Source organism: Choloepus didactylus, chromosome 13 (genome assembly GCF_015220235.1).
Source record: "Choloepus didactylus isolate mChoDid1 chromosome 13, mChoDid1.pri, whole genome shotgun sequence".
Classification (NCBI taxonomy): domain Eukaryota; kingdom Metazoa; phylum Chordata; class Mammalia; order Pilosa; family Megalonychidae; genus Choloepus; species Choloepus didactylus.
This window is the reverse complement of record NC_051319.1, coordinates 75,641,975-75,654,620: the sequence shown is the minus strand read 5'-3', so window position 1 is coordinate 75,654,620 and position 12,646 is coordinate 75,641,975. Positions and strand designations below refer to the sequence as shown.

Sequence of the window (12,646 nt, the reverse complement as noted above, 5' to 3'; positions counted from 1 at the left end):
ATGCAGAAAATAAAGGTGTATTTGCAAAGCTCCCTTGAGGGACTGGGTGAAAATGTGGGAGTATTAAATTTCCCCACTTGAGGAATTAATGATACTCTCACAAGCATTAGAGACTACCAAGTTAGGAAGCCAAGCCCTTGATTTGGGGGCTTGTCCTTATGAAGCTTCTTAATGCAAAGGAGAGGCTAAGCCTACTTAAAATTGTGCCTAAGTCACCCCCAGAGAACCTCTTTTGTTGCTCATATGTGGCCTCTCTCTCTAAGCCAACTCTGTGGGTAAACTCACTAGGTGGGACATGACTCCCAGGGTGTAAATCTCTCTGGCAACGTGAGATATGACTTCCAGGGATTAGCTTGTCCCTAGCATCATAGGATTGAGAAAGCCTTCTTGGACCAAAAGAGAGAAGAGAAAGGAAACAAAATAAAGATTCAGTGGCTGAGAGATCTCAAATAGAGTCAAGAGGTCATTCTAGATGTTATTCTTATGCATTATATCGATATCCCTTTTTAGTTTTTAGTGTATTGGAATAGCTAGAAGGAAATACCTGAAACTGTTGAACTGCATCCCAGTAGCCTTTATTCTTGAAGACAATTGTATAACTATATAGCTTATACTGTGTGACCGTGTGATTGTGAAAACTTTGTGGCTCCCACTCCCTTTATACAGTGTGTGGACAGATGTATAGAAGATTGAGGACAATAAGTAAGTGAATAAGAGGGAGAGATGGGGGTTATGGGATGTTTTGGGTGTTCTTTTTTACTTTAACTTTTATTCTTATTTTTTGGGGGTGTGGTAATGAAAATGTTCAAAAATTGATTGTGATGAATGCATAACTATATAATAGTACGTGAAGAACTGATTGTACACTGTGGATGCTAATGTGTTAATTTTTTATTTTATAAATTAAATTTTTAAAAATCCTAAAAAAAAAATTATTAGATATGTGATTTCCAAATATTTTCTCCCATTGTGTAGGTAGTCATTTCCCTCTCATGATAAAGTCCTTTGAGGTGCAAAAGTTTTTTATTCTGAAGAGGTATCATTTATCTATTTTTTATTTTGTTGCTTGTGCTTTAGGTATAGTCTTAAGAAACCACTGCCTAACATAAGGTCTTGAAGATGCTTCTAGGAGTTTTATCATGCTAGTTCCTATATTTAAGTCTTTGATCCATTTTGAGTTGAGTTTTGTATAAGGTGTGAGGTAGGGTTCCTCCTCCTCCTCCTCTTTTTTTTTTTTTTTTTTTTGAAAATGAGGATATAGTTTTTCTAGCACCACTTGTTGAAGAGACTGTTCTTTCCAAATTGAGTGGTCATAATGTGAGGGTTGATTTCTGAGCTCTCAGTTCAATTCCATTGGTCTTTATGTCCATGGTTGTGCTAGGACCATGCTGTTTTTGTTTTTGTTTTTTAATTTTATTTTGAAATAAATTCAAAGTTGCCGGAACAGTTGCAAAAACAATACAAATCCCATACACAGCATACCCTGACCCCCCTCCCCCGATACCCTGATCCATCAGCTTTAACATGCTCTCACACCGCCATTTCTTTCTTTCCCTCCCTCCCTCCCTATCTATCATCCATCATCTATTGCTCTGTCTTCTGTACCTATAAGAGCTAGCTGCACACATCCTTGAACAAACATTATAATTCACATATACAATTCCCATGAACAAGAACATTCTTTTATGCAATCCCATTAAGCGTGGCTGAGAAGTTCAAGAAATTCAACATTGATACAAAGCTTTCATTCTATATTTCCTTTTTTTTTTTCCTTATGTCCTAACTGTGTCCCTTTGAGCCTCCTGTTCTCCATCCTTGGATCCCATCCAGGGTCATCCTTGGCATTCAGTTGTCATCTATTTAGACTGTCCTTTTTTTTTTTTTTTTTTTTTTTTTTAATTGTGAAAACATGTATACAGCCTAAATCTTCCCACTCCACCCCCTCCCTAGCATTCCATTAGTGGGATTAATCACATTTAGAATGTTGTAATACTCTCACCCTCCCATCATCCATTACTAGAAATTTCCCTTCACCTCAAACACAACCCTACACTCATTTCATAACTCCCCATTGCCCCTTCCCCCATTTCTCTTAACCCATACTCTACTTTTCATCTCTATGGTCATGTTCTCTGATAATTTCTTTGTGTTTCCTGTGGGGCTTAAAATTAAACTCTTAAATCCATAACAATCTTGGTTTTCTTTGATACCAACTTAACTTCAATAGGACCCGTAAACTATGTTCCTATACTCCTCCATACCCCCGCCTTTGTATAGTTCTGGTCAAATATTACATACTTTACATTGAGTCCAAAACCACTGATGTGTCATTAGACTTTATGTATTTTATATCCTGTAGGAAGTAAATATAGTGGAGTTACAAATCAAAAATTATTGACTTCTATTTGTATTCCATTGTGGTCAGAGAATGTGCTTTGAATACATTCAATTGTTTTTTGTTTTTGTTTTTTTTAATTTATTGAGGCTTGTTTTATGTCCCAGCATATGGTCTATTCTGGAGAAAGATCCGTGATCACTACAGAAAAATGTGTGTTCTGGTGATTTGGGATGTAAGGTTCTATATGTCTGTTAAAATTCTCTGTATCTCTCTCTCTCCTTTCTTTGTTTCTTTGTTGGTAGGGCTTCCTTTAGTATCTGATGTAGGGCAGGTCTTTTATTGGCAGAATCTCTCAGCATTTGTTTGTCTGTGAAAAATTTAAGCTCTCCCTCAATTTTGAAGGAGAGTTTTGCTGGATAAAGTGTTCTTGGTTGGAAATTTTTCTCTCTCAGAGTTTTAAATATGTCATGCCACTGTCTTCTTGCCTCCATGGTGGCCACTGAGTAGTCACAACTTACTCTTATGTTGTTTCCTTTGTATGTGGTGAATTGCTTTTCTCTTGCTGCTTTCAGAACTTGCTCCTTCTCTTCAGTATTTGACAGTCTGATCAGAATGTGTCTTGGAGTGGGTTTATTTGGATTTATTCTATTTGGAGTACGCTGGGCATTTGTGCTTTGTGTATTTATATTGTGTAGAAGATTGGGAAAGTTTTCCCCAACAATTTCTTTGAATACTCTTTCTAGATCTTTACTCTTCTCTTTCCCTTCTGGGACACCAATGAGTCTTAAATTTGGATGATTTATTTTATCTGTCATATCCCTGAGATCGATTTTGATTTTTTTTTATTTTTTTCTCCATTCTTTCTTTTGTTCTTTCATTTTCTGTCCTGTGGTCTTCTAGGACGCTGAGTTGTTCAGCTTCCTCTAATCTTGTATTGTGAGTATCCAGAGTCTTTTTAACTTGGCCAACAATTTCTTTTATTTCCATAAGATCTTCTATTTTTTTATTTACTCTTGCAATTTCTTCTTTATGCTCTTCTAGGGTCTTCTTTATGTCCTTTATATCCTGTGCCATGTTCTTCTTCATGTCCTTTATATACTGTACCATGCTCTCATTCTTTGAATGTAGTCCTTTGATTAATTGTGCCAAGTACTGTGTCTCCTCCGACCGTTTGATTTGGGTGTTTGGGATTGGGTTCTCCATATCGTCTGGTTTTAACAAATGCTTTAAATTTTCTGTTGTTTTTGGCCTCTTTGCATTTGCTTTGCTTGATAGATGTGATCTTCCAGGACCTCTGCTGAGTGAAGGCTGTGCTACGTCACAAGTGCACGCCTTCCCTCAAGGGAAGCCCCAGGCCACCAGGCCATGCAGGGGTGCTCCCAGCCTGCTGCAAAAATGGCTGAATGGGGCGTCTCAACCCCCCCCCTTTTCGCACCGCTCCGCCTTCCCAGCCCCGGGACAACTAGCTGTGTTTGCACCCAAGGCCACTGTCCACAGCCGATATTGTGGGGTGCATGGGGTGCTGTGGGATACACTCCTTGTCAGACTGGGTTTCCTGGCGCAGCTCTGGGCTGTGGGTATGACCCTGGGCAGTAGTGTAGCCAGCACGCCAGGAAGCTGGCTGCAAGGGATGCGGTTTCTTTCTCCTTTTGGCTCTCCCCTCTGTCCCTGTGGCCCCGGGACAATCAGCAGCAGGTGTGGGGAGGGCTATCCTCCATGCCAGACACCGAGGCATTGGCTACAGCCCGCTCCTGCAGTGCTGCGCAGTTCTCACTGCCGTATCTGCAGCTGCTCCCAGGTTTTTTGGTTTTTTTTTTTTTTTTAAAAAGAACTAGTCCGTCTTCAAATGCCAACCCGCAGTTTCCCCACACCCCAGCGCGGCCACGGGACTTTCAGCCGGCTTCCTCACTTATTTCAGAATGCAGACTCCCGGTTTCACTGAGTGCATGGCCCCTGTGGATTTAGCAGACCTTCTCCGGCTGGTGCATCTCTGGAAGTGGTATTCTGGGTCACTTTCTGGTTTTTATCTAGTATTTTTCATGGAGGTGTTTTTTTGCTGTCTCACCTAGCCGCCATCTTAGGTTCTCTCAGTACCGTGCTGTTTTGATTACCTTGACTTCATAATAAGTGTTACGATCAGGAAGTGTGACCCCTCCAACTTCATTCTTCTTTGTCAAGATGGCCCCTTACCCTTCCATATAAATTTGATAATTGGCTTTTCCATTTCTGCAAAGAAAGTTGCTGAAATTTTGATTGGGATTGTATTAAATCTGTACATCACTTTGTGTAGGATTGACATCTTAATATTTCATCTTCCAATCCATGAACATGAAATTTCCTTCCATTTATTTAGGTTGTCTTTGATTTCTTTTAGCAATGTTTTGTAGTTTTCTGTATACAATTCCTTTACAGGCTTGGTTAGATATATTCCTAGACATTTGATTCTTTTAGTTGCTATCATGAATGCTATCATGTCCATTGTTTTCTTGATTTCTTCTTCTGATTGTTCATTGCTTGTGTGTAAAAACACTACTGATTTATCTTGTACCCTGCCACTTTTGCTGAATTCATTTATAAGCTCTAGGGGCCTTGTGTGTTTTGCAGGATTTTCTACATATTTCTTCCTTTCCAATTTGGATGCCTATTATTTCTTTTTCTTGCCTAATTGCTCTGGCAAGAACTTCCAATACACTTTTGAATAATAGTGGTGACAGTGGGCATCCTTATCTTGTTCCTGAGTGTTTTATGGGAAAAAAAACAAACAAACATGTATTCAGTTTATCAAAGCTAGATAGGGAGGCAATAGGAAAGACAGTGGTAGGAGTCATAGAGTGAATAGAATATAAGAAAGCAGCCATGCTTTGAAATCAGATAGATCTGGATATAAAACCCATATCCCAGGACTGCCACTTAAAAGTGGTCCAAACTTAGGCAAGTTACTCAATCTCCTTGAGACTGTTTCTTGTTATATTCTAACAGCAGTACCTATTTCTTAAGAGTTATTGAAGGATTAACAACTATGCTAAGTATTTAGTTAACTTAGTGCCTGGTAAGTAGTAAGCACACAGTAAACATTAGATATTATTTATTGTGATTCTTCATTGATCTGTAATTACTAATAAGTTTTGCCCAAAGTGATACTGCTGTTTTGGTATTAAGACTAATGTATTCCTTACGTTGAAGTGCCTGGCACATAGTAGATCCATAATATGTATAATAATGAATATTTTGTTTATATAAAATGTACCCTTTCTAAAAAGAAATTTTATGTTCTGAAGTTTTAAAGTTTCATAACAGAGGAAATTTCTTTTCTTTTCAACCAGTGGCTGAAGAAATACTTTTAGTTTAATTTTTAATTTCCTCACAATTTTCAACATAGTTATGAATTTTCTTGATCAGGAAAAGGCTCCAAATAGCTCGTCTAACTGTCCTCCATCTACACCAACTCCTGATGCTTCTAAGCCTCGGAGAACAAAGCTTGCCTTTGACGACAGGTAAGATAAATATTTTTTTTAACAAGAAATTGTTCAATCAGCATGTGATTAGCTCATTTTAATTTCTGTCAGTGACCAAAAGAACTAATACTTGTAGATGTTGTGATCCACTAAGTATTCTGATTTTAAATTGAAAGATAACCCATTAATCCAAATGTTTCTCCTTTAACTAACTCCATGACTCTCGTGGGGGGATATGAATAATGTGCCTTTCAATAGAACATTACCGCTTCTGGCATCACTGTTTAAAATAAGGGGCTTCCTTAGCTATGTTTAAGCAATTTTCATAACAGATCATTTCTCCTACCCACATTTTATTTACTCAAAACCTTTTGAAACAACTTCGGTAAGTTAGTGTTTAATGCTAGGGAATTTGATTTCTATTTTGTTAAGTTGAAGACTTGCCATGAGTTAACCAAAACAATTTATGCTCTTCGCCTGATTTAAACATTTGTCAAGAAAAACTGAAACAAATGTTTAGTGATAACTCATTTTCTTTGAGAACCTGAAAACTGAAAGATGCTAGAGACTAAAATGAACTAGTATTATCTTAGGAAAATGTTACCGTTTTATTTATAATAAAACTTTTATTGCAGAAATTATTCAGCGGACCATTATTTACAAGAAGCAAAAAAGCTAAAGCACAATGCAGATGCATTGGTATGTAAATATTGTTCTCACATTTATATATTTAATCAAATTACCTTAAATCCTAATTTGTGGTTTATACCCATAGTAGATCTGTGCAGCTCTCACTACCTTTATTTTCCTTTCTTCAGTCTGATAGGTTTGAGAAAGCGGTATACTATCTTGATGCTGTTGTATCTTTTATTGAATGTGGGAATGCATTAGAGAAGAATGCTCAGGAATCCAAGTCCCCATTCCCTATGTATTCAGAGACAGTGGAGCTCATAAAGTAAGTAGAAAGACTAGCCACATCATTGGCAATAACATTGCTTCTCTGGTCTGTCCAAGAAGGGGCTCCATAAAATATATATAGTAAAGCTGAAGAGAATACTTAATACTTTATTATCCTTGGATAAGGAGAATTAGATACTTCAATGGATATTTTTGCCTTTTTCCAAGTTTGATTCTAATGTTTTGAGGACAAAAGAGGTCATAAGACCAAAATGAAGTATTATATTCTGCTTGTCATTTATTTGTCCTTTTAACTCACAGATACACTATGAAGCTTAAGAATTACTTGGCTCCAGATGCTACAGCTGCAGATAAAAGACTCACAGTACTTTGGTAAGCATGTTTGTGTTCTAGCTACTGCTGGATAATGGCAGTCCCGTATTAAATTCTTCTGTATATGCTCTTCTGAAAGTCCTGAATCAACCATCCATAACCCTGTCATGAGACTGTTCTTGATGGATAAAGCAGGAAATAACTCAAAATTCCTACTGAAAGATTTTACTTGTCAGTTTCCATTGCTCTCTTGAAGAAAGCCTTGGTAAGGTGGGGCTGGTATCAGAACTCTCCACTATCTTCAGTGGTCACTCTTCTGGGTTTTTCTTTTGGTACCCTCTCTTTCCATTCTTGTATGTACCTTTTTTTAGGGAACGAACAGCAGATAACAGAAGCAAATTTGAAGTCTTAAGTATCTAACCAGACCTGGAGTTTGGCAGTTCTCCTTTAAACCAAAGCGTGGTGGTGGGCATAGCCCCATTCATAATGAGTTTGCTCAGAATAAAGAATGTGACTTGTTAACTCTGTCCCCAGGAAACAGTATCAATTCCTTTGTTATAAGTATTTACTTATAGTCTTGGAACTGTGTTTAACACTGGGAATGCAGCTGTGGATAAAACAGACATGGGCCTGTTCCTCCTGGAGTATATAGTCTAGCCTGAGAAGACAGAAATTAATCAAATAATCACGCAAGTATACAAAGTAAGGACTTTGAAAGAAAAATATATGCAACCGTAAGAATAGAGAGTAGGGAGACCTGTTCTCTAGGTAGAGGGAACATCATGTACAAGAGCTAGGTGGTATAAAGGAATTGGAAACTTTCAAGGAGCTAAAACAATACCAGTGAGAGGTGAAAGTGAATGGTTAGGCAGGCCAGGATGGTCATGCAGGGCCTTTGTAAACCATATTAGGGTATATGTTTCATTAGGATTGTGCCATTCATAATTAGTTTCTTGGGATTTTTTTTTAGTTTAGTTTTTGTTTTTTAAAGTTTTAGATTATTTGTAATTTGATTTGGAGATTCTGTCCCTCAGGGATTTTTTTTTGATGCACATCTTACAGTGTCATTTTAGTGTCCTATGGGTGAAGTTCTGCTTTTGTAATGTGAGCACATAACTGGAGGCTAGCCCTAGGTTTCTTAGCCATCTTCTCCTCCCTAGGATATGTACTACAATAAGAACATATCTTTGGGCTTTGCCTAAGGGTTAGAGTTGTTGACCTTATGACATGGTCTGCTCACATGAGCCAGCCCTGTACTTTAACAAGACACAAAGGTTGCCTGTGCAGATGTGGCCAGAATCTAATGTAAACTGCCCTTTTCCATTGGCTAGCCTACGATGCCAGTCTTTGTTGTACCTGAGGCTCTTCAAACTGAAGAAGGAGAATGCTCTGAAGTACTCAAAGACACTGACAGAACACCTGAAGGTAAGTGTAGAAGAGGAGGGTCCATTTTCCAAGAGACAAAATTTGTGAAGTTCCCCATCCCTACCCCAAAGTGCCCTCATATTTTGCCTACCCACAGCAAGGGAGGAGCTACTGTTTAGGAACTTTGAAATGTTGGAGGTTTCTTGGAAAGTTTTTATACCCATGGTAAATGCACATATATCTGATTATATAACCTAGTTAGTCCTCTGCAGCAGCAATTAGTAACATTTCAGTAGATGTAGTCTATTTTTATTGTGAAGCCTAATTTATACTTTAAAAATGGTCTTTTGTTTTCACTGCCATCCTTTCTTTAGACTTCTATCTTCATTTCCTAAAATGTCTTCCTGTGGTTTTTTTTTTGTGACAGCACCACAAAAATCTTCCTAAAATCCTGCTCTGATCATGACATTGAACCCTCCAGTAGCTTATTGTTGCCTACAGGGCCAAGTCAAAAGCCAGGCTCTTACTCTGGCCTGCAAGGCCCTTAGTATCTCTCTGTCTCTTGTTCCTTGTCTAAATCTCTGTTCCAGCCAAACTGAATGGGTCACATGTATCCTCTTTCCTACAGCTTTTGTATATAGTATGACTCATTTCTCTACGCCTTCTTCCCTCTCTATCTGGCTGAATGTTACTTATTCTCCCCTGTGAAGTCCTCCAGAACCTCCCAGCTCTCAGCTAAATAATTTCCTTCTGCTGCATATTTCCACACACACATTTTGCTAAATTTATAAAGCTTCTTAAGATCAGTTCTAGTCCAGTGTTTTTAAATATATTTAGTACTTTATAAGTAGTTTTTGTTTTGTTTTTAAGCACATTTTATTTTCCCCACAGAATTCTTATAATAATTCTCAAGTTCCATCACCTGGCTTGGGAAGGTAGGTAAAATTTTATTCTATAAAATGTTGTTTGTGGCAAGTTTGTTTATTTATGTAAAAATGGAATGGCTAGGGTCCAATTTCCAAAAATAGAAAGATGAGTATATGTTTTATATTAAAACCATCTCAATAAAGTGTTTGTTTGTTATCTGTCCTAGAAGTCATCATTTTTTTCTCTTGTTTTTTTATAAGTTGAAAGTATAAATGAACATACTCTTAGAAAAATTAGAGATGGGACATTTCACCTGCAAAAATATGAGTTTTTCATTAAACTAAGTGAAATAAGCCAGACACAAAAGAATAAATATTGTATGATTCCTCTTATATGAAATATCTGGAAAGAGCAAATTCTTAGAGACAGAAACTAGAGGTTACCAGGAGGTAGGGAGAGGGGGAAATGGGGTGTTGTTAATCTTAATAAAAATACTGAGTTTCTTTTGGGGTGATGAAAAAATTTTGGTAGTGGATGATGGTGAAGATAGTACACACTGCAATTGTAATTGATGCCACTAATTGTACACTTACAAATTGTTAAAATAACAAATTTCACTTCAAATTTATGTATTACATCAATAAAATTTTTTTAAAATCTGAATTTTCTACAAGAGTACCTCAGCCTTTCTCACAGTTTCATTTCCATAGTTACTTGGGTTTTTAACTATGAGATTATCTTTACTCAAGTCCTAACACTGAGAGAATTTGGTAACAGTGGCATGATTGTAGTTTCTCTTCCATCCCCACATCACCTTATTCCACTAATCCCCAGAAGAAGGAAAAATACCGTCAAACCTTTTTTTTAATGCATTTTTTATTGTACTTTAACATATGTACATAGCAGTGATAATTTTCAAAGTACTATTTAACAAATAGTAGAGAGCAAATTTAAAGAATGTTGTGGGTCACAGTTCACAACTTCAGCTATTTTCATTGTAAAATATACATACAGTAAGTTGTCAAATTTTGATGTACAGCTCAACAAGCAGTTATATAGGTAATTTCAGAAATTGTTATGGGTTATAGTTCTTTCCTTATTATGCAATATAGAGTATATACAGAAAGGTGAAGTCTTCCAAAGCACAATTCAACGAGTAGCTATAGAGCAAATTTCAAAGGATATTACAGGTTACAGTTCCACCGTGTCATTTACCTCCTTCCAGCTATTCCAACACCTCAGCATCTAAAAATATGTATGTATTTATATAAAGTTTCAGTATTTATAGACCTTTGTTAAATCCTATTGTGTTTGTGGCTACCCCTTCCTCTCACTTAATCCCTTTCTCCATCTTCAGGGGTGTCCAGACAGTGACTACCCTAACATGTTCATATTGAAAGGGGGTGTCAACAGCATGGGGAAGGGGGCTGCATCTGATTGTTATTCTTAAAGACGCTATTGCCTCTGGGTTTTAGGACTTGCTGGCATAGGAACACTTGGGTGGATTTAAGTTTCTGAGAGATAAAACTTAGTAAGTGAATCTTTTATAGAATCTCAGGTAGGGACCTAGATATTTGGGGACTGCTTTTGGTAAGGGCATACTGTAGCCATTTGGGATGTCTAGATGGAGCTTGCATGCGAGAAACCTCCAGGATAGCCTCTCAACTCTATTATCATCAAATCTTTTTTATTTTTAAAGTTTGTCTGTTAAATTATTATGTTTATGTAGATTGTCATTCTGTCTTTGCCCACTATTTAGTTTCTTAACAAGATTTATAGCAGCAAAAGAAAACAGGTAAAAGTATTTTTTTTTCTTTTAACTATACATGAGATTATATAATATCGAATGAAGTTAGACTGTGATAAATTATACATATTTACAATAAATTTTAAAGCAACAATCACCATTGGATGACAAAGAATTAAAGCTAATAAACAAGCAAAAGTGATAAAGCATACTTAATCAGTCCAAATGAAACAGGAGACAAAGATGGAACAAAGCAAACAGTAAAGTGATATAATTAAACCAAAATATATCAATAATCACAATAATTAAATAGTCAAACACCACAGTTAAAAGTAGAGATTCTCTGATAGAATTAAAAGCCATACTTTATGATGTCTTCAAGAAGCACATAAAGACACAAATATGTCAAAAGTAAAAAACTATAAATAAAATTATATACACTAATGCTCACGTAGAGTAGACTTCAGAGCAAAGACTATAACCAGGGATAAAGAAGGTTATTTCATGGTGATTAACAGGTCAGTTAATCAGAAAAACATAAACAGCCTAAACATTTATGCACCAAATGACAGAGCAAAAATATTCTTAATAGCTTTTTCCCCAACTTTTGTTCAGTTTTCCTTTTGTTTGTTTGTTTGTGTGTATGTGATCCTGGTCTTAGGCATTTTCACAAATTTTAGTACTCTTGAAATGCTTGAAATGAATCTGTCAGTCTTCAACATGTGTTTTCTAGGAAATATTTAATCGGCAGGAAGTCTGAGATCATTGCAAATGATTGAGAGGGCTATCAGCTTTATCATCTTTGAATTATTTGGTTAAATTAGTAAAGAGTCAGGCATTATGGAATTCAAAATGTTCCCACTTACCATCACAATTTGGGGGGTTAATTGTTAACTCCACCCACCCTTATATGAAACAGTTTAAAAAATACATAATCATATCTCTGAATACGTATCTCTGAATAGATGTTATACTGGGCACAAGGAGATCTGGTTTCTAAGTCTTTGAACACTACTAACAAAGTGTGCAACTTTGATTATTTCCCAACTCTTGTTCTGTTGCCATTCATTAAAACAAAGGTCTAGATAAGATCATCACTCACGGTGGCCTTTAGGGAGGTAAGTACTTATTCAGAAGAAATTGTACTTCTCTGGGAACCCTTTTAGTTTAAAAGAATCTTTAAATTTTTAAAAGCCTTTATTTAAGAAGAACCAGTACTACTTTGATTTCATAACATTGACCATATCCGTATGAACAAGATTCCTGTTTCTCTGTGTGTAGCAAAGCTGTTGGGATGCCTTCTCCTGTTTCTCCAAAGTTGTCGCCTGGCAATTCGGGAAATTATTCTTCTGGGGCCAGTAGTGCTTCAGCAAGTGGTTCTTCAGTGACCATTCCACAGAGGATCCACCACATGGCAGCCAGCTATGTTCAGGTTACATCTAACTTCCTCTATGCTACTGAAATTTGGGACCAAGCTGAACAGCTTTCCAAAGAACAAAAAGGTAGGTAGGTCTCTGGAAAATCTTTGACTGAGGGGTGAAATTGGTAAAAGGAACTTTTATGTCCTAATTAAATAACTACCTGGTCTGTATTTAATTTATTATTTAGTGTAGAGTCAATGATAATGGGTTTGCTAATATCCAT

At 36.7% G+C, this 12,646-nt stretch overlaps 1 protein-coding gene across 4 annotated transcripts in view; it reads left to right on the top strand.

Annotated features, from left to right (window-relative positions):
• AFF4 (AF4/FMR2 family member 4) overlaps positions 1-12,646 on the top strand; it is a 141,927-nt gene that overhangs the window by 117,194 nt on the left and 12,087 nt on the right. For all 4 annotated transcript variants that reach the window (XM_037802198.1, XM_037802202.1, XM_037802199.1 and 1 more), the window contains 7 exons: positions 5,738-5,832; positions 6,429-6,492; positions 6,612-6,748; positions 7,012-7,083; positions 8,355-8,448; positions 9,280-9,323; positions 12,284-12,504. In XM_037802198.1, the coding sequence (XP_037658126.1) occupies positions 5,738-5,832; positions 6,429-6,492; positions 6,612-6,748; positions 7,012-7,083; positions 8,355-8,448; positions 9,280-9,323; positions 12,284-12,504 (727 nt within the window). The remainder of the gene's footprint in view (positions 1-5,737; positions 5,833-6,428; positions 6,493-6,611; positions 6,749-7,011; positions 7,084-8,354; positions 8,449-9,279; positions 9,324-12,283; positions 12,505-12,646) is intronic.